At 41.8% G+C, this 26391-nt stretch overlaps 1 protein-coding gene across 3 annotated transcripts; it reads right to left on the reverse strand.

Moving 5' to 3' along the window:
• Nucleotides 1-1642: 1642 nt before the first annotated feature.
• LOC124878089 (ubiquitin-associated protein 2-like) lies at nt 1643-25291 on the reverse strand. 3 transcript variants are annotated; one of them, XM_047381870.1, is made up of 29 exons: nt 25168-25291; nt 23727-23864; nt 22910-22987; nt 22682-22792; nt 22342-22498; nt 22159-22236; nt 21868-21931; nt 21566-21654; nt 21093-21145; nt 19956-20020; nt 19581-19812; nt 19230-19479; nt 18986-19123; nt 17642-17778; nt 17151-17380; nt 13864-14104; nt 13737-13767; nt 13525-13651; nt 13290-13347; nt 12986-13193; nt 11137-11228; nt 10217-10264; nt 9018-9096; nt 4776-4970; nt 4136-4306; nt 3667-3771; nt 3272-3339; nt 2561-2752; nt 1643-2449 (listed from the first exon to the last, which is right to left on the reverse strand). In XM_047381870.1, exons 2-29 carry the CDS (start codon nt 23820-23822, stop codon nt 2354-2356), a joined length of 3489 nt encoding a protein of 1162 aa, XP_047237826.1. In that variant the 5' UTR covers nt 23823-23864; nt 25168-25291; the 3' UTR covers nt 1643-2353. The 3 variants fall into 3 exon arrangements, with proteins under 3 accessions (XP_047237826.1, XP_047237824.1, XP_047237827.1); XM_047381868.1 differs by having other exon boundaries at nt 10217-10267; nt 25168-25290; XM_047381871.1 differs by lacking the exon at nt 3667-3771 and having other exon boundaries at nt 10217-10267.
• Between the last annotated feature and the right edge of the window lie 1100 nt (nt 25292-26391).

Here is a 26391-nt window from a genome sequence, read left to right on the forward strand (position 1 = left end):
CACTGAGGTGCCTTGATACAGCACTCTGGGAACAGCCTATTCGTTCAGAAATTTCTTTCTGTGTCTTACCCTCTTGCTTGAGGGTGTCAATAATGGCCTTCTGGACAGCAGTCAGGTCGGCAGTCTTACCCATGATTGGGGTTTTGAGTGATGAACCAGGATGGGAGTTTTAAAGGCCTCAGGAATCTTTTGCAGGTGTTTAGAGTTAACTCGTTGATTCAGATGATTAGGTTCATAGCTCGTTTAGAGACCCTTTTAATGATATGCTAATTTTGTGAGATAGGAATTTTGGGTTTTCATGAGCTGTATGCCAAAATCATCCGTATTAAGACAATAAAAGACCTGAAATATTTCAGTTAGTGTGCAATGAATCTAAAATATATGAATGTTAAATTTTCATCATGACATTATGGAAAATAATGAACTTTATCACAATATGCTAATATTTTGAGAAGGACCAGTATGTCCTGTTTTACTGCTGTCTATTGGTACATGGGCTGAAAAATAAAGCAGGATTCTTGAATTTTATCCCATTCTGTCACATTAAACTTCATATATTTTTTGTAAAAAAAACAGAAAACCACAGGTCATTTTCCTTACATTGCATAAAAATACGGTACGTTATTTGGTTTGTCAGATAAAACTATGTAAGTACATTGGTGACTGTAATGGAAAAAATTTAAGGAAATTAGGACAGCGTGGAATATAGTTAATCACTCACCAACAAATTGATATAATGGTGATGTATGATGTCTTGTGATGAATCGGAAGTTATGTTAAGCTGTTACACCATATGGTGCAATGGTTTTAAAACACGTATACAAATATCTCATTGGTGGACCTGATTATTGCACAGTTAAGGTTTCAGCTGTTCAAATGCTTTGTGTCCAACTAGTATGAAATGTTTCCTGGCTTGTTTTTCACAAGCTATTAATAATCTTGCAAAAATCAGACAGTTCAACCCAGATATTAATATGGTTCCCAACCAAAAATGTTTTAATTTGCTAAATGAAAGGAAATAGAAATTTTTAATAAATTTCTAGAAAAGTCTACGTTTATACAAAACTCTAAATTCGAACAGAATTGCCTTTTAAATTGATTTTGGACCAATGGAGGATCCACACATGTAGAGATCTACAATTCTTTTCCGATATCTTGGCTGACGTCTCGATTTTTCCATGTCACAGGGAAGCAGTGAGGAATTTCCTTAAAGTTTTTTTTTTAAATCCAGTTTTGGCATTTAACGCAAATGTTCAAAGCCATGAAATATTCTTAGCCTTCCCAAATTCTTTGAAGGCATTTAGAAGAAAGTAATGCTTTAAAAACAAAAAAAAGTAATTTAGCAAATTCTGTTTTGTTTTCCCATTACTGATGAGGTTTGCCAATAATTGTTTTTTGCCAAAAGCCATTTATAGAAATGTAAATGTGGTTCTAACCCTTTATTCTACACACCTCAAACAGTAAAATGCATTTACAGATTTCTCCTCACCTAATCACCATCTACCAACGTTCTGCAAAATATAGCAAAAGCAGCAAAGAAATAATTCGTTACTAAGTATTTAAAACTGTAAGATGAATGAAAAAAAGTTTAAAGTATCTAAAGTGTAAAAACTGGCACTCAAGGATAAAAAGACAAGACAGGTACATTGGAGCTTCAACTGCTCAGAACTTTATTATGACAGAAAAAAGGGTTAAAATTAAAATATAAAATTTGGTTGGGCAAGTCTGGTCTGTAGTTTTTAAAAAGGGCAGATATGGACAGAAGGAGGGAAGGCAGCTTCCAGCAGAGGGAGATCAGTGGGAGAAGATACAAAAAAAACAAAGCGGATGAATTTGGCAAAACAGGAAGTCATGTATAAAAAAAGAATAACGAGATAGATGCAGTTAGTCATTATAAACCCCACCCCCATCTGAAATGTCCTCATATGTGATCAGTGCTACTGCTCTCTCCTTTTCCTTTTTCTGTTTTTTCCAAGAGAATTGGATCATCTATCATCTTCACTCAATATTTAATGTAACAACTTTTCCTGCAGTTTTGAAAAAGTAAACAAAAAGTCCTTCAAAAATAAAATGCGGCAACCATTTTTATGTTCTACTATTACATATACAGTATATATATATATTTATATATAAATACATACATAAATATCTTACATGTACAACCAATTTTGAAAAGAAGGGGGGAAGAGAGAACCCAAAAGACTTATGAGGACTTGGGGGAGGTGGGGAGAGCATAATGCTCATTGTAAGGGTAGTGTGTCTATTTTTGCTTTTTCATTTTATTTTAACGCTACACACACGCTCTCATGCAACCACACAGCCTTTTGGGGGAGAAGGGAATGGGTAGCATTCCTCAGTTTGCCCAGTAGGGAGAGCTGCCGTAGCTGGACTTGCTGCCTTGGGCTTTCTGCTGCATACTGCTGGACTGACTCCGCTGACCAGGACCACCCTGCAAAGAACATTTTCTCCATCTTAAGTCACGTCACAGAGTTTCTATAAATGTACTATTTTAGAGGTGCTCAAGATCTAAAGCTTTAATGACCTTCCAGCTTTTGTTTACCTGTCCATCTTGCGTTAGATGATGGTGCAGCATCTGGGAGTGGGGTTGTTGGTGTGGAGGCAGGATGTGCAGGAAAGGAGCAGGAGCATAGCCAGGAGCTCCACCAGGGTTCATGGGGCCTGTTCCTCCGAGGGCTGAAGGCAGACTGAAGGGAGGCGGTGTCCCTGTGTGGAAGCCTTGCTTGTCAAATGACTGAGAAACAATGAAAGAAAGCAAAGAGGTTTTAATGACTTCATGTGAACCATAAAGTCTCTTACCACTCATCTATTTGTACCCTGATCCCAAGAAGAGACTTTCTTATATTTAATGTTTTCTTGGCCAGTATTTTCTTTAGAGCCTCAGAGTTATTGTTGAACATCTCAGGCTGTAATCCACCTTGATACATTCTGTACCTGTCCATTTCCAATCATTTGTTTCTTTTCTTTTAGGCTCCTCACTCCACAAATTAGTAATTAATTCATAAAATGTTTTACACAAGAAATAAACCAGCCTTGTGTAAAAACAAAAAAAATAAAACAAAAAATGGAAACTTTAATCAAGTTAAAGACTACAATTTACACTTGATTAAACTCCTGTAGGACTAAACAGAGGTGCTTCAACATCTTACTGCTGAAAGCCATAGATGCTCCAGCCTTCTAGCCTACACATCACCAAAAGCTATAAAGCCTGAAGGTATTAAACATTAAATCACAAGCATGACAAGAAACACACCTGTGTTTTGCTGTATATGGAACCTCCCATGTCAGGAACTCCACCTCCCGTTCCCGATCCGGATAATCCTGGTGCCGAGAAATGAGAGGAAAAGAAAAATGGAAAATAATGTTACTAGAAATACTTGGAACTGCAGTGAAAAACAAGAAAAGGAAGAAGCTTAAGGGGTTAACAGAAAATATAACAAATCTTCACTGTTTAGCAGAATTTCTGTTTCCATGTTAGTATTACAGCCCGCAGAAAGAAGCAGATTAGGTGAGGCGGTGCAGAGGCACTTGGTCTCACATTTTTTCACCACTCTCTGCAATGAGCTGCTGTATCCCATGTGTATATATTCCCATATTTCCACTGCAGCAAACAAATAATGTTTCGGTATGCACATGTGTCGTGTGTACCTTTCCCTGGGCCGCTGCCTGCTGATTTGGCCTGTGACTGGGCAGAGCCTCCATACCCTGCCTTACTGTATTCCCCACCGTGGGCTTGAGACAGGTCATCAAAAGCTGAAGGATGAGGAACAGTGGAGGACAGAAAAAGAAGGGTGGGGATCATAGGAGAAGGGAGATGAGCAATAAAATTCACGAAGAAGAGAAGCAGAAAACAGATTGGAGGAGAGGATGGGGGCAGGTCAGAGAGAAAAGGTAACCTGACAATGACAAAGTGTGACTATATGGCCAACTTCTGGAGTGGATTTTAGCCAAGCAAGCAGCATAGGCAAAAAGCACAGGCCACACACATGCAGCAAGACCTCATCTTCAGACATCTGGAGGCACCAGTAAACTTCAACAGAAAATCTCGATTTTAAGTGAATAAAGGTAAGAGCTATACTGTTCTACTAAAAGAAGACAAACCCTAGTTATGTCCCACCTGCGCCGTAGGCGTGCTGCCCGTAACTTGGCTGGTGCTGTTGGTGGAACTGACTGGAGGGGTTGGCCAGGCCCATTGCAGGCTGCTTGGCAGAAGCTGGAGGCACAAACACTGTGGGGCCATACTGGAAGGCTGAAGGAACGCCAGGCATGCCAGCATAGTAGGGCAGACCTAGAAGAGAATCAAACACAGAGGGCAAACGCTAAGCTTAGCAATTATGTCAAAATAAAAAGGTTTTACTCATTTGTTCTGAATTTTAACAGAAATCACATCAATAAAGTTTAATTTTACCTCGTGTAAATGCTATGGAGTAATAAATAAGTAAATGAAGTACCCCTCTGGCTATGAAGGATTTAAATCCAAAGGCAATAAAGTAGCAATATTGTACACTGAAGCACATAGGCTTGCAGTTTAAGACCGGTCAAGAATTTGCTTTTCCTGCTGCTGTTCAGATAAAATTTTAAGCATGTTTATGCATTTGCCTTCAGTCTTGTTTTACAGCTAGTTTTAAATGGGCTTCCTTTTATCTGTAGTTTAAAAGGCCAACCAGTAATCATTTGGTCATAGAGCCAGTGGACAATTGCTTTTTATGAAAAAATGAAAATAATCCATTGACAGGTTGTGTTTTTTTTTTTTTTACCGGTGTATCCATAGCCAGGTGGTAAAGGAGGGTTGAGGAAGGCCTGGTTCTGTGTCTGCTGACCCTGGTTCTGACCCTGTCCTTGAGTTCCTGCCGGCTGGGTCTGTTGGGGTTGCGACTGCACGCCGGCTGTAGATAGGCTGGTTGGGGGAGCCGGGGACGAGGAGTCATTCCTGCCAAATTTGGTTGCATCACCTGGAAAGAAATAAAGATAAAAATATTGAGAGGAAAGCTCTGAAAAAGAATTTGAAAAAAAAAAACAAAAAAAAAAACTGTCAGATAAACAGGTTTACCAATTCTGATATCAAGCCATGGATGAAGTGCAACGATATATCAGATCACAACAGTCTTTGCAATATCAATGTGTGTAATGTCACAATTGCAGCGGACTATCATCATTATTTGGATGGTTAGAATATTTCAGACACCATATATTAAAACTCTGTGCCAACCATATTTGGCCAAATGGATGATTTTTACTGGCTTTTATTCCCACAAATGATGTCGATTTTAGAGACTCATTGAACCAACAATGACAATAGTGGAAGTATTGTTAACTAGGGTTTGGAAACATCAATAGGTATTGCTTATTTCTGTCAGAATCAACCAAGATTCCTATAATAATAAAAAAAATCTTCATTATAATGGTAAACTTTACAATAATTGCCACATTTGTTGCAGACTTCAGGCTGTAACTGCTCATAAGTCTGCTTTAAAGTACTGGTAATGGTTGTGAAAACTTATGTACATTATTTTGTATTTTATTTTTATTAAAGAATTTTCAAAGCCTGTAAATCTTGACTGTAATCCATTTAGTAATACAGCTGAAACACTTCCCAGAGTCAATACATAATAAATGGACGTGCTAATGGCAAAGCTGCTATATGTGTGTCAATTCAAAAACACACAAGGGAGATTATACATATTATACAGAGGCCTTCAGGACTGGGGACAAAGACATATACAGAGAGATGAAGTACAAGTTTGGAAAGGCAGTGAAAGAGGACAAACGACTGTACTGAGAAGCTCCAAAACCAGTTCTCAGCCAACGACTGCGTCTGTCTGGAAAGGGCTCAAGCAAATCACCAACTACAAGCTGAAAGCCCCCCACTCCATCAACGACTGACGCCTCGCCAACGACCTGAACAAGTTCTACTGATGCTTTGAAAGACAAAGGGACAGTCCTGCAACCATCCCCCACGACACCCCCCAACAGCTGCAGCCACAATCCACCTCCCCAACCTCAAGAGGTGCCTTGGCACCTCCAACCCCCACCCTGAAGTTCCCCCCCACCAGCCCCCTACCCACGCCGAGGACGACTCTTTCCATCCAGGAGAGGGACGTCAACAAACTCTTCAGGAGACAGAACCCCCGGAAAGCTGCTGGTCCGGATTCTGTCTCACCAGCCAGCCTGAAGCACTGCGCTGATCAACTGTCTCCAGTCTTCACAGACATTTTTAACACCTCACTGGAGACATGTCATGTGCCAGCCTGCTTCAAGTCCTCCACCATCGTCCCTGTTCCCAAGAAGCCAAGGACCACAGGGCTTAATGACTTCAGACCCGTCGCCCTGACCTCTGTGGTGATGAAGTCCTTTGAGCGCCTTGTGCTCTCACACCTAAAAGACATCACCGACCCCCTCCTGGACCCCCTGCAGTTTGCCTACAGAGCCAACAGGTCTGTAGATGATGCAGTCAACCTAGCCCTTCACTTCATCCTCCGGCACCTGGACTCCACAGGAACCTACGCCAGGATCCTGTTTGTGGATTTCAGCTCTGCCTTCAACACCATCGTCCCAGTTCTGCTACAGGAGAAGCTCTCCCAGCTGAGTGTGCCCGACTCCACCTGCAGGTGGATCACTGACTTCCTGTCCGACAGGAAGCAGCGCGTGAGGCTGGGGAAGCACGTCTCTGACTCCCTGACCATCAGCACCGGTTCCCCCCAAGGCTGTGTTCTCTCTCCTCTGCTCTTCTCCCTGTACACCAACAGCTGCACCTCCAGTCACCAGTCTGTCAAGCTTCTGAAGTTTGCGGACGACACCACCCTGATCGGACTCATCTCTGATGGTGACGAGTCTGCGTACAGATGGGAGGTGGACCATCTGTTGGACTGGTGCAGCCAGAACAACCTTGAGCTCAACGCTCTAAAGACAGTGGAGATGGTTGTGGACTTCAGGCAGAACCCAGCCCCACCTGCCCCCATCACCCTCTGTGACTCCACAATTGACACTGTGGAATCTTTCCGCTTCCTGGGAACCATCATCTCCCAGGATCTCAAGTGGGAGCCAAACATCAGCTCCCTCATCAAGAAAGCCCAGCAGAGGATGTTCTTCCTGCGGCAGCTGAAGAAATTCAACCTGCCAAAGACTATGATGGTGCACTTCTACACAGCCATCATTGAGTCCATCCTCACCTCCTCCATCACCATCTGGTACGCCGCTGCTACAGCCAAGGATAAGGGCAGGCTGCAGCGTGTCATTCGGTCTGCTGAGAAGGTGATTGGCTGCAGTCTACTGTCGCTCCAGGAACTGTACACCTCCAGGACCCTGAAGCGGGCAGGGAAGATTCTGGCTGATCCCTCCCACCCCGGTCACAGACTCTTTGAGACTCTCCCCTCTGGCAGTAGGCTGCGGTCCATCCGGACCAAAACCTCACGCCACAAGAACAGTTTTTTCCCCATCTGCCACCAGCCTGGTTAACAAAGCCCGGAAACCACATGGACACTCTCCCTTTCCCCAACACCCCACTTTTTTGCTGACACCTGTAACTTGTAACTCTCACAAAATTAGCATATCATTAAAAGGGTCTCTAAACGAGCTATGAACCTAATCATCTGAATCAACGAGTTAACTCTAAACACCTGCAAAAGATTCCTGAGGCCTTTAAAACTCCCAGCCTGGTTCATCACTCAAAACCCCAATCATGGGTAAGACTGCCGACCTGACTGCTGTCCAGAAGGCCACTATTGACACCCTCAAGCAAGAGGGTAAGACACAGAAATAAATTTCTGAACAAATAGGCTGCTCCCAGAGTGCTGTATCAAGGCACCTCAGTGGGAAGTCTGTGGGAAGGAAAAAGTGTGGCAGAAAACGCTGCACAACGAGAAGAGGTGACCGGACCCTGAGGAAGATTGTGGAGAAGGACCGATTCCAGACCTTGGGGGACCTGCGGAAGCAGTGGACTGAGTCTGGAGTAGAAACATCCAGAGCCACCGTGCACAGGCGTGTGCAGGAAATGGGCTACAGGTGCCGCATTCCCCAGGTCAAGCCACTTTTGAACCAGAAACAGCGGCAGAAGCGCCTGACCTGGGCTACAGAGAAGCAGCACTGGACTGTTGCTCAGTGGTCCAAAGTACTTTTTTCGGATGAAAGCAAATTCTGCATGTCATTCAGAAATCAAGGTGCCAGAGTCTGGAGGAAGACTGGGGAGAAGGAAATGCCAAAATGCCAGAAGTCCAGTGTCAAGTACCCACAGTCAGTGATGGTCTGGGGTGCCGTGTCAGCTGCTGGTGTTGGTCCACTGTGTTTTATCAAGGGCAGGGTCAATGCAGCTAGCTATCAGGAGATTTTGGAGCACTTCCTGCTTCCATCTGCTGAAAAGCTTTATGGAGATGAAGATTTCATTTTTCAGCACGACCTGGCACCTGCTCACAGTGCCAAAACCACTGGTAAATGGTTTACTGACCATGGTATCACTGTGCTCAATTGGCCTGCCAACTCTCCTGACCTGAACCCCATTGAGAATCTGTGGGATATTGTGAAGAGAACGTTGAGAGACTCAAGACCCAACACTCTGGATGAGCTAAAGGCCGCTATCGAAGCATCCTGGGCCTCCATAAGACCTCAGCAGTGCCACAGGCTGATTGCCTCCATGCCACGCCGCATTGAAGCAGTCATTTCTGCAAAAGGATTCCCGACCAAGTATTGAGTGCATAACTGTACATGATTATTTGAAGGTTGACGTTTTTTGTATTAAAAACACTTCTTTTATTGGTCGGATGAAATATGCTAATTTTGTGAGATAGGAATTTTGGGTTTTCATGAGCTGTATGCCAAAATCATCCGTATTAAGACAATAAAAGACCTGAAATATTTCAGTTAGTGTGCAATGAATCTAAAATATAGGAATGTTAAATTTTCATCATGACATTATGGAAAATAATGAACTTTATCACAATATGCTAATATTTTGAGAAGGACCTGTATTCAGTGGTAAAGTTCAAAGTAGACCTGATGTTACTCACCAGAGTATGGATTATTAGCTAGGCTCTCTCTTCCAGGGATTGGAGCAGTAGCACCAGGGAATGTTACACCATAGTAGTCCTGGTAAGACAAAGAAATATTCGAGGAGTTTAAAAAGGTTGTGACCAGGTAAGGACCCACCCCAAAATCTGATCAATTTAACCTCCCCAATAAAATAACATCACCCTGATTTACAAATAAATACTGCATGAATAACTTATTGATTTTCTTAAATTTTCATGTGCCAGCAAAATAGCATCATCATCTGGTAATGTAATGTTTAAGAACAACTTTAGTTGGATGGACTGAGCAGAAAGTTTTGTCTAAATATCACAAAATGTGTCCTTATCTGCTTCAGGCAAATGATTTTTTCATCAGTTATAAACTGTTAATCTTCATCCTTCACTTAAAGTACTAATAAAGAATTAAAACCAAGTCAAATTATTGTGAAGCTTGGAAACACCACAATGCAGCATTCATGAATACAAAGGTGCTCTAGTTCCATGTTAGAAAAAAGATGAAGTAAAAGTAAGCTTTTTATTAATTGCTTAACTGATGTGGAACAGAAAACTGCAGAGTAAATACAAGGAAAACAGAAAAGTTAAGTAAATCACAGTAAAAGCAACTGAATGAATTTCTAAAACAGGAACGTAAAATTAGCCAGACTCCTTGAGTCAAAAGTAAATGATTCAATAAACAAACATCTAGGCAGAGAGCTTAACCCCCCCCCCCCCCCCAATACTAGACCCAAAGTTACGCCATTGTTGCAAAGTGACCTATCAGATTGTCTTTTGTGCTACTTATTTACTGTCAGGAGCAAAAAATGAGGAATTTGTGTAAAAAACCTGAGCATGTAAAGCAGGGAGAGCTGGCAAGGAGCCAACATGAAGATCAAAATGAGAAAAACAAAGCAAAAGATTAACAGTAGACGTGGAAATGGAAAAAGCTGTTTGAAAATGGTAGTTTAAAGCCATGTTTAAAAACTGAACAGGATAAGCACAAAATAAATCCGTCAAATGAAATTACAGAGAATTGTTTTTTGCACTATTAAGCGTCAACTTCCAATAGCATCAGAGAAGGTGATGGACTTGGATCTCCTTCATTTAGATTAGGGCATTAAACAACAGTATTTACATGGTTGTGACCCAGAAAGAGAGAAAGACACTGTTATTCCGACTGCTAGTGAGAAATAAATACTCACCAAAGGTAGTCGAGATTGCAGCATTTGCAAGTCTTCATATCCATAGATCTGCTGTTGGAATAAGGGAATGTTGTAAATTATCTTTCACTACAATTACACAAAGTTTATCCACTGAATGCTCAAATTATACAAGAAAAAAATACCATCATCCTTCATCTGTTTTCAGCTTTTTAACTTTTTATCTGAATTCTGCTCAGAAAATTTTACTGCCACTTCACGAATAAAAACCTGAATAGTGTGGAGTGCATTTGTATTGTGCCACCCTGAATTAATATTTTGTAGAACCATCTTTCCCTGCAATTACAGCTGCAAGCCTTTAGGGACATGCACCCCCTTGTTTTGCACAGACTCTTGAGCCTTTTGTCTTTGCTAAATGGCTTCAGATCGGTCAAATAAATAGGCCCTGCACTGTAAGTAGCTCAATCCATCTTCCCATCAACTCTGACTTGTTTCTATGTTCCTGCTGATGAATCCTAATGACATGATGCTGCCAGCATACGGGACAAAAAGTTCAGTTTTGGTCTCATCTAAATAGAGCACCATCTTCCACAAATTTTTAGTGTCCGGCTTTGGACTTCTCATTGCTTTGTTTTCTTTTTGCCAATCTTGAAGGTCAGATGAGTGAAGTGCACGACAAACAGATTCACTCATCAGATCTGTGGCTCTTTGTAGTTTCTCCATTGTTCCACGGCCTCTTGGCCACTGATTATTGCTAGGTGCCATCTGAAAACTACTAACTGCACAGTTTTTCATTATTTAATCAGAGCGAAATGGGTTGAATACATTTGTATGCCACACTTTTCTGACTTATTTGTAAAAAGTTTTACAAACTTCAGCTTCACAATTACGTAACAACCTTGTGTTGGTCTTTGTATAAATTTCATTGAAGTTTGTGGTCTTATGAATTAGAAAAAAGTTACCGGGTAAGCAGGGAGCAATCCACCAGGGCCCATAATGTACTGGTTGGCCAGTAGTGGCGGCACTCCTTGGGCCAAATTAGGAGGAGCTTTACCTGCAGGGGAGGAAGAGTAGAACCCATGTGTGACTTTAACCTGAACTGGTTAGTCTTCGGGTCAAAAATACCTAATTTGTTATTATTTAATTTCGATTTTGGTGCACCTAATATACACTGCTAAAAAAAAATAAAGGGAACACTAAAACAACACAATATAACTCCAAGTAAATCAAACTTCTGTGAAATCAAACTGTCCACTTAGGAAGCAACACTGATTGACAATTAATTTCACATCCTGTTGTGCAAATGGAAAAGACAACAGGGGGAAATCTTTGGTGATTAGCAAGACACTCAGTAAAGGAGTGGTTCTGCAGGTGGGGACCACAGACCACTTCTCAGTACCTCTGCTTTCTGGCTGATGTTTTGGTCACTTTTGAATGTTGGTGGTTCTTTCACACTCGTGGTAGCATGAGACGGACTCTACAACCCACACAAGTGGCTCAGGTAGTGCAGCTCATCCAGGATGGCACATCAATGTGAGCTGTGGCAAGAAGGTTTGTTTTTTCTGTCAGCGTAGTGTCCAGAGCCTGGAGGCGTTACCAGGAGACAGGCCAGTACACCAGGAGATGTGGAGGAGGCCGTAGGAGGGCAACAACCCAGCAGCAGGACCGCTACCTCCGCCTTTGTGCAAGGAGGAACAGGAGGAGCACTGACAGAACCCTGCAAAATGACCTCCAGCAGGCCACAAATGTGCATGTGTCTGCACAAACGGTTAGAAACCGACTCCATGAGGATGGTATGAGGGCCCGACGTCCACAAATGGGGCTTGTGCTCACAGCCCAACACCGTGCAGGACGCTTGGCGTTTGCCAGAGAACATCAGGATTGACAAATTCGCCACTGGCACCCTGTGGTCTTCACTGATGAAAGCAGGTTCACACTGAGCACATGTGACAGACGTGACAGAGTCTGGAGACACCGTGGAGAGTGATCTGCTGCCTGCAACATCCTTCAGCATGACCAGTTTGGCAGTGGGTCAGTAATGGTGTGGGGTGGCATTTCTTTGGAGGGCTGCAAGACCCTCCATGTGCTCGCCAGAGGTAGCCTGACTGCCATTAGGTACCAAGATGAGATCCTCAGACCCCTTGTGAGACCAGATGCTGGTGCGGTTGGCCCTGGGTTCCTCCTAATGCAGGACAATGATAGACCTCATGTGGCTGGAGTGTGTCAGCAGTTCCTGCAAGATGAAGACATTGAAGCTATGGACTGGCCCGCCCGTTCCCCAGACCTGAATCTGATTGACCACATCTGGGACATCATGTCTCGCTCCATCCACCAACATCACGTTGCACCACAGACTGTCCAGGAGTTGGCGGATGCTTTAGTCCAGGTCTGGGAGGAGATCCCTCAGCAGACCATCCACCGTCTCATCAGGAGCATGACCAGGCGTTGTAGGGAGGTCATACAGACACGTGGAGGTCACACACAATACTGAGCCTCATTTTGACTTGTTTTAAGGACATTACATCAAAGTTGGATCAGCCTGTAGTGTGTTTTTCCACTTTATTTTTGTGTGTGACTCTAAATCCAGGCCTCCATTGGTTCATAAATTTGATTTCCATTGATGATTTTTGTGTAATTTTGTTGTCAGCGCATTCAACTTTGTACAGAACAAAGTATTTAATGAGAATATTTCATTTATTCAGATCTAGGATGTGTTCTTTGAGTGTTCCCTTTATTTTTTTGAGCAGTGTAAAACCCAATATAAAATATGAATCCAAGTTGACTCCTGAGATCAGATAAGCACAACCATACCAGAAGTGGTGGCTATTTGTGCCGCGGTGCGGCTGCCTCCAGGTGAGATTGTGGTGTTTGTGCCATTCTGAGTCAATCCTGGTCCTCCTGGTTGGTACAGGCCATTGGAGGAGGAACTACTGGCAATTGTAGGTGCACTAGGTGGGACAACTTGGCTGGATGATGATGAAAAGGCATGAAGGCTGCTGCTGCTTTGCTCATTGGTTATCTGGTTGAGAAAGAAATAACCAGATCATGCATGTGAGAAATCCAGGTCTAAAAGATTTCAACTTTCAACTTGGTCATAAGATGCACGTGAACTTACCGTTAGGGAAGAACTTGTAACAAGGGCTGACCCAGATGAGTGAGTACTGCTCAGGTGACTACAAAGAGAATTAATGTATGAATTTGATGCAAATGTGATTTAGAGTTTAAGGAAAGAAGGATTTAAAAGTTAGGAGATTCAGAGATGTTTTTCTCCACATTATAAGATTAGGATATGTGCTTGTAACCATCATTATCTCCTTGTTAGATGAAAGTAGGAGTAAACCAGACATTACCTGCTGAGTGATGAGATGGGGGCTGAGTGGGACGGTGTGACTACCGGAGAAGGAATATGGTGTCCTGATCCACCTTCACTAGTCAGAACAGGAGGTTCTGTTTTCAATGTACTAGATGACGTAGAACCTGGTTTCATGAAAAACAGAAATTCATCTCGTGTCTTCAAGAAATACAATGTTTTAGTAGGAGCTATAAATTAGCTAGTACTTACTTTCCTGTGTCTTCATAGCACTGTAGCCATTCTATAACAAGAACAGAGGGTGTTAATTAAAAATTTTCATTGTAATAGCCACATGGAGCCTTCAGGAACTAACCAGGACCAAAATGTTTGGACTTACTGTCAGAGGAGCAGTACCACCTGATGGGACATCTTTGCTCTGTGAGAAACCAAGAGGAGGAGGCAAAGTTCTTGGGCCACTGTTCTCTACCCGACTGGTTGGAGTTGGGACAGAAGAGGATGGTGGTGCTGCTGCACTGGGGAGACCAAGTGAAGGGGAGGGAATAGCACCAGGTAGGCCCAAAGAAGGGGAAGGAAAGTTGGCATCTGATACAGCTGAGGGTACGCTGCTCATGTGGTCACTGTTCATAAGAGCAAAAAAAAAAAGAAAAAAGAAAAAGGAAGAAATATTTGTGAGAAAAACAATGGATAGTTCAAATTCAAGCATACACTGCTCAAAAAAATAAAGGGAACACTCAAATAACATCCTAGATCTGAATGAATGAAATCTTCTCATTAAATACTTTGTTCTGTACAAAGTTGAATGTGCTGACAACAAAATTACACAAAAATCATCAATGGAAATCAAATTTATTAACCAATGGAGGCCTGGATTTAGAGTCACACACTAAATTAAAGTGGAAAAACACACTACAGGCTGATCCAACTTTGATGTAATGTCCTTAAAACAAGTCAAAATGAGGCTCAGTATTGTGTGTGACCTCCATGTGTCTGTATGACCTCCCTACAACGCCTGGACATGCTCCTGATGAGACGGTGGATTGTCTCCTGAGGGATCTCCTCCCAGACCTGGACTAAAGCATCCGCCAACTCCTGGACAGTCTGTGGTGCATCGTGACGTTGGTGGATGGAGCGAGACATGATGTTCCAGATGTGGTCAATCAGATTCAGGTCTGGGGAACGGGCGGGCCAGTCCATAGTTTCAATGTCTTCATCTTGCAGGAACTGCTGATACACTCCAGCCACATGAGGTCTAGCATTGTCCTGCATTAGGAGGAACCCAGGGCCAACCACACCAGCATCTGGTCTCACAAGGGGTCTGAGGATCTCATCTTGGTACCTAATGGCAGTCAGGCTACCTCTGGCGAGCACATGGAGGGCCATGCAGCCCTCCAAATAAATGCCACCCCACACCATTACTGACCCACTGCCAAACCAGTCATGCTGAAGGATGTTGCAGGCAGTAGATCGCTCTCCACGGTGTCTCTAGACTCTGTCACGTCTGTCACATCTGCTCAGTGTGAACCTGCTTTCATCAGTGAAGACCACAGGGCGCCAGTGGCAAATTTGCCAATCCTGGTGTTCTCTGGCAAATGCCAAGCGTCCTGCACGGTGTTGGGCTGTGAGCACAACCACCATTTGTGGACGTCGGGCACTCATACCATCCTCATGGAGTCGGTTTCTAACCGTTTGTGCAGACACATGCACATTTGTGGCCTGCTGGAGGTCATTTTGCAGGGCTCTGGCAGTGCTCCTCCTGTTCCTCCTTGCATAAAGGCGGAGGTAGCGGTCCTGCTGCTGGGTTGTTGCCCTCCTACGGCCTCCTCCACGTCTCCTGGTGTACTGGCCTGTCTCCTGGTAGCGCCTCCAGGCTCTGGACACTACGCTGACAGAAAAAACAAACCTTCTTGCCACAGCTCACATTGATGTGCCATCCTGGATGAGCTGCACTACCTGAGCCACTTGTGTGGGTTGTAGAGTCCGTCTCATGCTACCACGAGTGTGAAAGAACCACCAACATTCAAAAGTGACCAAAACATCAGCCAGAAAGCAGAGGTACTGAGAAGTGGTCTTTGGTCCCCACCTGCAGAACCACTCCTTTATTGAGTGTCTTGCTAATCACCAAAGATTTCCCCCTGTTGTCTTTTCCATTTGCACAACATGTGAAATTGATTGTCAATCAGTGTTGCTTCCTAAGTGGACAGTTTGATTTCACAGAAGTTTGATTTACTTGGAGTTATATTGTGTTGTTTTAGTGTTCCCTTTATTTTTTTCAGCAGTGTACTTTATTTGCCCCAAAGGGGTATTAAATTAACAGAACCAAGGCTGCACAACATTCAAGAACATCACGGGTTTTCCCTGAAATCATGCAGATCTAAAAAGAAACTGGGGTTTTAGGGTTTTCAAACAATGTAACAAAGGCAAACTAATTAGAGAAGATAAAACTACAGGAATCTGGATAAGAGAAATGACTTCAATCCAGTCTTTACGCAGATGATGTTTTGCTAACCTTTACCCGCCAAGATACCAATCTGCCTAATCTGTTGTCAAACATGAAAACATTTGGAGATCATTCAGGTTACAGATAAAAATCCAGACAAACTTAGGTTATCATGGAGGAAAAGCCTCTGTTGCCTTAATTGGACTGAAAACAGCCAATCATCAGACATCTGCAACAACTCATTTACAGAGTCCCAAGAAGACGTTATTAGAAAGACTTTACTACTGTTACTCATTTTTTTCCCAGTCAATAACGCTAGAAATACCAACAAAAGTATTTTATGAATAAGAATGTTTTTAGGCTTCATATGGAAGGACCATAAGCCCAGGGTAAGATATACAACATAACTTTCTAAGGACGTAGGGGTGAGATTTCCCTCACAGCCCTGCAATGTTGTTTTAAAGCAGTACAACTGACATATTTAATATACTGGTGACCCTTCCGAAGAAGCAGAACTAAAAACTTTGAACATTAACTACATTAAATTAAAATGGTCAAAAGAAGCCAGGATTAACCATATAATTACCAGTCACCACCGGCAATTCACATAATAGAAAATTTGGATTATTTTATTTTATTGGCTCCACATTAAAAATTAAGCAGAGGGGCCAAAGTATGGGTATTGTTGGAGACAGTGTGGAGAACTTGTTGCCAATTACATGCATACATTTGGGTATTGTATAGCTGTTCAACTATATCGGACTGAAATCATAAGTTAGAATTTTGTGATGTATTTTAAGTTAAAATCATTTCCTCCAAGGACCAGTACATGTTTTGTTTGCAACTGGCAAAAAATCTAAAGCGGGAAATCCCTCAGTGAAGAAAGAGTGGAAATAGTAAGGAAATAAATAGAATGAAGAAATAAAAATAACTTCTTGAATTTTTGAATAGAGAAGTTAAATACTGAAGGAACCAGGAAAACTATGTTGAATATGGAGAAATCCCAACATGCAGTAGTTATATCAACTAACTGAACTTGTATGTTGACGTGTTACATGGGCTGGTGTATTGTGACATGAGCATGGAAAGATCTGCATGTGATTGCCATCACCTGCTGCAAATGTCAATGACCTAGCATGAAATGGATTCAAAACACCAGTTTACCACCATTATGTAAAGAAATGATGGAATGCTTGCAACAACTGCCTCTAAAAATATACACATACCTCACAGGTCCTGACGTGGGGAACATGCTGCTCTGTGCCTGCTGCACGGGAACAGCAGCAAGAGCAGGCATGGCGACTTGAGCCAAGGCGGACGCATGTTCCCGGACCAATTCTGTCTGAGAGTCTGCTGTTACACTTCCAGCTTCAGATCCAAAGTCAAGAGCTCCAAACTGAACGTTCAGACCAGAGATGTCCGCCGAGCCTGGCATTTCCACTGCTGAAGATGGAATCTGAGACCAACAGAAAGAATGTGCTGTAGAAAAAATGCAAACTTACACTGGTTTAAATTCTGTACACTTCTTGTTTACAGAAGGGGTTAAAAACCAACCCAAAGCTTCTTGGTAATCTGAGTTTGTCAACTTGATATTAGGTGGTTCAATTGTATCTTTGTAAATTAACATGAGTTAATTTGTTCCAAGTGATATTACTCTATAATGTATGCAAGAGGCTTATTGTATATTTTTTATGTTTTAAGAGTCCAAATACTTTACCTTTGATGGAAGAGGAGCTCTGCGTCGCTGGTTCTTTAACTGTCGCTGAGGAGGATCAGTGATTGAAAGCTCCAGGCCTGACAGCTTACTTCCTAGAGAAGATCCTTCTCTTACAGGGAGCCCAGAGGACTCCTGACCTGAAATTCAAAACAATGTGCTGTATTTACATCCAACACAAACATAAGTTACAGCACAAAGATCGTACGGAAGACATAGGAAACCTGATATTTCCTCAAAACAAATACCGTTATAAATTGCTTGTGTTGTTTATTTCTTCAGCTGAAATTCTACAAAACTACACAATAGCATATTTTTCAGTATCCACAGACACATTGAAAGGCTTTAAACATTGTGCGGGTCACAGGGCATGGCAGGCATCTGAATATGAAGGCTACAACCATCCCCGATGCTGCTGTTCTGAGTTAGAGTTCAGGTCTGGGCCTTTTGCTGCATATCTTCCCCTTTTCTCCCTGACCTTTTTCTCTTTTGGCAAATTCTAAACTAAAGACCACTAGAGCCACAAAAAACTAGGGTAATGAGTCATCAATCATTTTCGACCGCTTCTTCTTTAGTGGGTCGTGGGGAAGCTGGTTCCTATCTCCAGCAGTCTACGGGCGAGAGGCGAGGTACACGCTGGAGAGGTTGCCAATCCATCGCAGGGCAACAGGGACACATACAGGATAAACAACCATGCACTCAGTCACACCTAAGGGCAATTTAGAGAGACCAATCGACCTAACAGTTATGTTTTTGGACTGTGGGAGGAAGCCAGAGTACCCGGAGAGAACCCATGCATACACGGGGAGAACATGTAACTCCATGAAGAAAGACCCCCGGCCAGGAATCGAACCCGGGACCTTCTTGCTGCAAGGCAACAGTGCTACCAACTGCACCACAGTGCAGCTCTACTAGGGTAATGATTTAAAAAAAAAAAAAAAAAAAACTTTACAAAATTTCCTGTCGTATATTTCCAACGTTTTAATTTACATAAGACTGTCTCTGATTATGAAAGCAAATTGTTACCATATTTCAAGCATTTCAAATTTTACATTTCAAATTGAATTTTGGTATCTATTTGCTGGGGTACATTTGAAAAATAAATCTCAAATGTCTTTTTCATTTTAATTAAGTGAAAGAATGAGCAGTCTTGAAGAAGAAAATTAAAATGCAAATAGGATTATTGATAACTAATTTCCTTTATGGGTCAAACAATGCAGCCACATTCTTAAAATGAAAAAGCATTTCTGAAAATGCTTTTTCATTTGAAATATGGTAACGATTTGCTTCCATATTCAATAACAGATTCATTTAATAGCGCTGCACTAAACTATTTTGTGGCTTTACCTGGTGGTGTGGGGGCCTGTGGTGCGTGTGTCTGAGACAGGCCCAGGGGCTCTGTGGTGGGTAGTATGGAGGATTGCTGCTGCCTTTGAGCAAGCTGGCTGAGCACTGCAGATGGTTCTGGTTGATGCTTCATTTCAACTTCAGAAAACAGAAACAAATAATGTTGGAGCTGAGAACACATGGTTAATTTATAACCCCCATGTCCTAATTCTAAATGCGTTTATCCGTTTTAAGATGAACTTACAGTTTTGGGATAGAATTGGGCCATTCTCAACCCTCTGAGTATTGGTATCTGCAGTAGGCGAGGGTGCAGGAGCTGGACTTTGCATTGGAGGCTGTCTTGGGTCTTTGGAGATGCTGCTGCTGGTTGCCAACATCTGACTGGTTCTCTGAGGCAGCCGAGGCCCAGCGAGTTGCTCCGACAAGCAAATGTCTGGGGCTGGTCCCTGCTTAGGTGCATTCAGGGACCCAAAACCAGAACCTATGACTGAAGACTGACAGAATAACAGACAAAATGACTAATAGCACTACTGATTAGTAATATTTAGGAAATACAGGTTCTTGCACAGGTACAAGTGTATATGATGAGAAATACCAGTGCAGCATGTGCATAGGTGGTGCTGGCAGACGCGGCATGAGCATAGCTGTTGGCTGTGGCATGTGCGTAGCTGTGTGTTGCAGTTCTTCCATTGTGGTGGGAGTTGGTAAACACCAGGCTTTGGCCCAAATCTTCTGCTGAGGGACCATCAACAATTGCTCCCAAGTCAGATTCCACAGAACCTCCGACAGTCGCCCCAGTCTTAGGCAGTATGCTAGCCACGTCCACGCTGAGCCAATGCAGGACACGAGAATAGAAGGAGAAGCAGTGGAGAGGTTTGTTTTCGGAAGATGTGTATAAAGATCAGTGTTCTTTAAGTTTGTTTTATCACGCTTCATAAAAGGTTGACAGTCTTTGATCAGAATGACCTACTTGTGTCCAGGTGTGATGTGGTTGGCTGGAGCAGAAGAGGCAGTAAACACTTTGGTCTCAGACAACTGTGAAAGCACATAAAACGGTCATCAGATTATGTCTGCATTTGGCTCGCATGGAGACAGGTGGGTCATTTTGCCCCTGAGATGTTATGCACCAGGCTTTCTTGTTACAAATGTCGCCGTCTAACGAGGGTGTTTCAAACCCAAACTCTTGTGTCAGTTTGTCCCCTCCATAGGGAGTTTCTGTGTCTGCTTTAAAATCCTAACATTTTAAGTCATTTAGAATATTCCACTAATAACCTACTGTAGGGAAAAGTGGTTATATGCAGGGTTCCGGGAACATTTTTAAGGATAAAGTCCACTATTTTCCAGAGACCGACAAAAGTAGTAAGGACATGAGGGAGGAAACAATGTATACATAGAAACTGCACTCAACTAATAATATTAAATTGGCAGAAAGACATTTCGTTATATTGATTTGATCAGGAATTCAAATCGGTCAAATTTCATGAGTCATTTGGCCCAAACCGTAATTAGAAGCTAAATAAATGGAAACAGAAGGCAAAGCAAAGTCTTCCGATATTTATAGTTTCATTACACCATTTGTCACATTAGATCATTTTCTCCGAAATTCCTAAAAATATTCTACTACCAAAAATAAAATGAATTCATCCATCATGGTTTAAGTACACAGGTACGTAATGGAATTGGGGAGGGACGAAATGGCAACATGAAATGAAACAACAAATTGGCAAAGGGGCAAATTGACCTGGAGCCATCAAAGACTGTAAAAAGGTAAATAGCAGCACCACCAGGGTAAAGCATGCTCTTGTTTAAAAAAAAAAAAAAGCAAGATTTACCTGAGAATCTATTGCTGACTCAGGATCTACACCTACGTGTTCTTATATTTCAATATAAATCCAAATATAACAACGCCATGTGGCCTTTTAGATTTTTCTTAAACCACCATTTACACCTAACAAGTAATGTTTTGAAATTTAACTTTTAAATAATAATGTGGTTACAAATATTATTGAAATAGCAAATTTTAAACAATACTGATGCATTAAAATCTCCACTGTACTTCATAGAGTATTGCTAATTCCTCTTATATTTTTAAACAGTAATGCCTTACATCCTCATTCCATTCTTCTGATGTCCACTCTTCCAGATTGCCACGCCATGTTCCTGAAGGAGTCAAAGAGCAAAAAGCTTTCAAGTTATTGCTGGTTTGTTCCCTTCAACTCTTCATCTGTAGATTCAATTTCACTATTTCTATGTGTGCTAGATGCAGGGATCTCCAACTCCAGTCCTTCAGAGTCAAAGTCCTGTAGCTAATTCTTTCGAGTCCTGGTAATGAGCCATTTATCTGATTCGGGTGGGTGTAAACAGGGATGCTTTTGAAAGCTACAGGTCAGTGGCTCTCAAGGACTGCAACTGGACACCTAATCACTAGGGTTTAGTTTTATAACTCAGTCTGGATTTGGAAAGCTGTGAGACTGAGCTGCTTTAAAAATGAACTGATACCGCAAAACAAAAGATGCAGCCTATATAAAAACACGAGCAGAATCTGAAATCCAAACGTGGAGATGAGTTTCTCTTATTTACCAGTTCCCTCAGCCGTTTCACTCCCATTCCCCTCCAATCTGTCCTGGTTTGCTCTGGAGATTGTGGTGTAGTCAGCAGGATTAAAAGTGCTGAAAAAAAAAAAAAAAAGATATCAAAAGATAAGCTAATATTAAAGAACAAAAACTGAAAATACAGTGTATTCTTCCTACAGAAAGACGTGCATGTTTTTACAGAGTGATTAAGATTTTACTCATAATATTTCAGTATTTGTTACTGTAATCAACAGAAAATTAACATGGCTCACGTGGGACTTAAGATTTAAGCCTAGGACATATTCTTACCCCATTCCTTGTGAAGAGAACCTGTTTCCAACAGCTCCTCTTCCTCTCCCACGACCCCCAATTCCTATAGAAAAGGGAAACAGGAAAAGCGCTAATCAGAACCAGTCAGCCTCAATTTCTGATTAAGGACTTTATAAAACAATACAGTCTGAACCAACACCCCATTAAAAATACCACCTAAAATGGTTTAACACCAAGAATAAATCAATCAATGTGGTTGGTCCAGTATGTCAGGTAAACCAACCAATAAACTCTGGATTTGTTTGCATTTGGTTTTATTCTAATACTTACCTCTGCCTCGTCCCCTGCGCCCACGATCAGCCCCTCTCTCTCCAGGAGGAACCTCATACCCGTTCTCCTCTGAACGACCTATGATTCAATCAGAAACAAAGCAAGGAGCAAAATATGTAAACAACAATACACATTTACACACACTATCTACATTATTCCCCACGCCTTTTTAACATTTCCTACCTTCACGACCTCGGCTGATTCCTCTGCTTCTCTTGTTGGACACTCCACGGCCACGGCTGGCCTCCCGTTCCGCTTTCTTCTCCCGGCTCTCTTTTAATTCTGAGGTTCCTCCTTCTTTACCAAAACTACGCTTCTTTCCTACGGTCTCCCAGGAGTTCTGAAGAGCAAACAAAATAAATATTGGTGCTATAAAATACATTAAATGTGTGATTAAAACAAGGCACAAAATGCTGCATAGTTTGTTTTCAACAGAACTAAAAAGGGGACTGGAAAGATAACTTGTAAGAATAGAACTTCATTTTTGGTCTCTGTAAATCCATGTTTACGTGTGTGTTCTTACTGTGTCGGAGGTACTCTCAAGCAGAAAATTGATGGCTCTGTTTACATCTTCATTGCAGTCGTGGAGGGCTACTACGCATTCATCTTGAGTCTTCCCAGTTACCTCAATCAACTGATTGTACAAAATGAGAATTAAGACGTTAAGTCAAATCATGCACCTCAACAAAGTTTAAGAGTTTAGAAAATCTATGCTACATTGCTTTTATTTCATATCTCTGCACGACCATACCTGTTTGACCTTGTCTTCAAAGTCAGCATCATTATTGTCATAGATCATCTGAGCTAAACGTATCTGCTCTGCTGTGGCCTGGGAAGAAAGAAGCAAACTGAGCTCAGCAAGGACAACAGGAAACTGTGGGGGTCTTTCCTGGTTTTAATCAGTCAAAACAATTTTAAGTAGAGGTCCGCTGATTAGTACAGTGATCATTACCCGAGCTTAGCCATTTCTAAAGCCTTAACCTGCCAATAAACATTTTATTCAATTCTGATTTATCTTTAGGAAGAATAAAAGGATCTACAAGCAGCACTCAAAATATTTTCTAGCCTTCACGCTACAAGCATGTTTAACTGTATTCAGAACCAGAGTTGAACAGGGTTTTATTACCATCTGAAAACAATGACCAAATGCTTACTAAGGGCACATTTTAAACTATTCTTAGCATCTTGTATTAGAAATTGGGTTGGGTTGTGCATTCACTAAAGGATGTAGACCCCGATCAATTCAGATTTACAAAAGGATGCCAACATTTTGAAATCCAGCATATTCCATACAGACAGGGGTCAAAAGTTTAAAGGACAAAACCAAGCAACCGTGTTGTACTTCAGCCATATTTCCTCAGTAACAGTATTCATGCTGAAGAGCGTTGTCATCGGGCTGGTTAGCAATCAGATTCAAGATTGGTTTTTCCGGCTGACTGCTCAGGGCCCATCAAGCTAAAATTTGATCATTCTGATCACCAGTCTTTTTTTGGTGGGGGTAATCTCCATGTTGTTTAATAGTAAATAAGATTATAATTTGAAGATGAGAAGAATAGTCAATATCTCACCTGTATCTGTTTCTGTGGCTGTGTCGTTTGGGTGGTTGTGGGCAGCATCTTGTCCCGAGTCCCTCGGGCTGGATTGCTGACCACAGAAGTCATCATACACAGTATATACAAAAAAAAAAATGTACAAAATAGAAAAATCTGGGGAAAAAAAACAAAGTACAAAAAGGGTAATTGGAATGCCAGTCTGTGAGAAAGGTAGAAGTGAATTGTGCTGTCTGCAAAAAATAGCACTGGATGAATGTGCAATACTAGAGCTGTACACTTGATATAAGCCGACTGAGACACGCAGTTATATACCATGTAAGACTATAACCCCCTATCTGTCGCCCTCCACATCCCAGGTTAATTTTAGCCAGGCAAGAGGGGACTGTCCGGGTGTCATCTTACAACTCTCCCTCCCTTTCCCGACACTAAAACACCGTCACTATGCACCAGTGTTTATTATTGGGGGTATAAATATTCTTTCCATCCATCAGCTACAAGAGTTTAACGACAAAACAGATGAAAAGCAATATAACAGTGACATTTAAAGGACTGTCACCTTTATGAATAGAACACCACAACTAATTTGAAAGTAGATCTCAAATAACGTTACAAAACAAGAGTGACGAGTTGTTGTTTAAAGTTGGCAAGCAGAAAACCGTAAACGTAACATAGGATTGTCCGGGTTAACTCGGTTTCACCCTAATCCTATTCTCAATGTTTGTTCGTATGTTTTGACTTTATAAATAACCGAATTGGACTGACGTCGCGAGGCGCTCAACTGAAAATATAACAGAAAATGAAATCAAGCTAACGCTCGGTCGAGCTCATGATAGCTGTAGCCTAGCCGACCGTTCGCCTTTGTTCTTTCAACAGCCTCTACGCCATTCCTAAGAACCATCGTGATCTGCTTGGAGAATATCAGCGCAGTAATTTTACGGTTGTTCCTCGTGTCCTAAGAGCGTAATGCTTTTGTTTTACAGTTAACAAGCCAAGCAAAGGGGCAACAAACATACGTCTAAAGTGCGACGACATACCCCTTTGTGTAAACCCGAGCGAAAAGCTAACATTAGCAGCGAGCTAGCACCCTAAACGAAAGTAACATGGTGGCGTGTCTTCTCAAAATTCCTGTACTTACGGGTCCCAGGTGTTTTGTTTTTACTTCGGGGACAACAGCTTTGTCGAAATTTAGGTAGCCACAAAACCAATTAGCGAATAAATGCTACCAGCCCCGGCATGTGAAAGGCCCTTTCCAAAATACAATACAATGGCTTACAGTTCCGATAGAGCCTCGCGTGTTAGCAAGCCACCGAACAACCTGTTCAGGTCAAGTTTATATACTCATAAAACGTCCAACAGTCGCTAAGAAAACAAACCCAAAATAAAAACAATACACATCTGTAATTATTCACGCGGGTTTTTACACATACATCGCGAAACATATGTGACTTTCTTTTACCTGCTAACACGCTTCGCTCAGCCAGCAGGCAGCAGCAGATGGTGTCACGTGACCCACCGCGCCGTTGGTTAATGTAATGAAGCGCCGGGGCTCCACGCGCAACTTAAAATACCAATCAGAAGCATCTATCAGGTCACATGGTACAACGTCAAAGGCGCAACTTGCGCGTTCCCGCGTTGATGTATTATTACCGATTTACAAAATTAAAATGTACGTGGCATGTGGAAGATTTAGACTCCATACGGAAGCCTGTGGGTTCTTAACAAATCTGAACATATTGACATTTATAACCAGTTTTAACTGTATTAATAAACGTAAGTAAAAGCTTTCTGTATAACATCTCTAAAAAATCTACTACTGGTGAGGAATAGGGACATGTCCACATGTATTATTACATATTCCCAATTAAAATGCCTAAAATTACACGCGTGTATTTGTTATTATCTGCCATTTTGGGTTTTTTGATTGACTTTTTCTCAGTCAGGTGTTTTTCTGTTCCTTCTAGAATATTTGTTTACTTATTTTTAGTTATTGCTGCCTAGATTCTTGTGTTGTGTTCCCCCTTAGATCCACTTTTCCCGGGTTTTGTTATTTCAGTTCAGTTCTCTTTTGTTTCAGTCTTACATGTTTATTTCTTTTCTGTTAGGTCATTAGTTGCAATCTGTCACTTAGAGTTTTGTGTGTGTTTACTTTTCTCAGTTAGATTCCCTCTTGTCCTCAGGTTACTTTTGTTGTTACTTTCCAGATTCCTATACTTTATGCTTGTTAATAGTTTTCTTAGATCTGTTCCCTGAGTTTTGTTACCTAGTTTTGGTTTCCCTGTTAATTAGTTTTCTTTAGATACAGTCCCCCTCAGTTCCATGCAGCTTGCTCCTCACACCTGTTCAGTATTCATCTGATTACCTACCTGATTCTCATTGGCACTTGCTGGTTCCTCCCATTAACTACCTTGCTGTTCCCTGCTGATTATCCATGTCTTCTTGTTGTTAACCCATGTAAGTTTTGGAAACCTTTCATTAAAGAAAAACTTTTTTCTCATCATGCTGCTGCCTAGTGTTTGTCTGTGTTTTGGTCCCACACAACCTCAAACCTTGACAGTATTACGTTAGGGGCACATGATTAGCTCATTGTTTACCCAGCATTTTAATGGCGACTTGCTCTGTATAACGTTCAGAGAAAACGTTTTTTTTCTCTTGAGGGTGGAAGTGAGAGGAAACACCATAG

This window comes from Girardinichthys multiradiatus, chromosome 12, assembly GCF_021462225.1.
Source record: "Girardinichthys multiradiatus isolate DD_20200921_A chromosome 12, DD_fGirMul_XY1, whole genome shotgun sequence".
NCBI lineage: Eukaryota > Metazoa > Chordata > Actinopteri > Cyprinodontiformes > Goodeidae > Girardinichthys > Girardinichthys multiradiatus.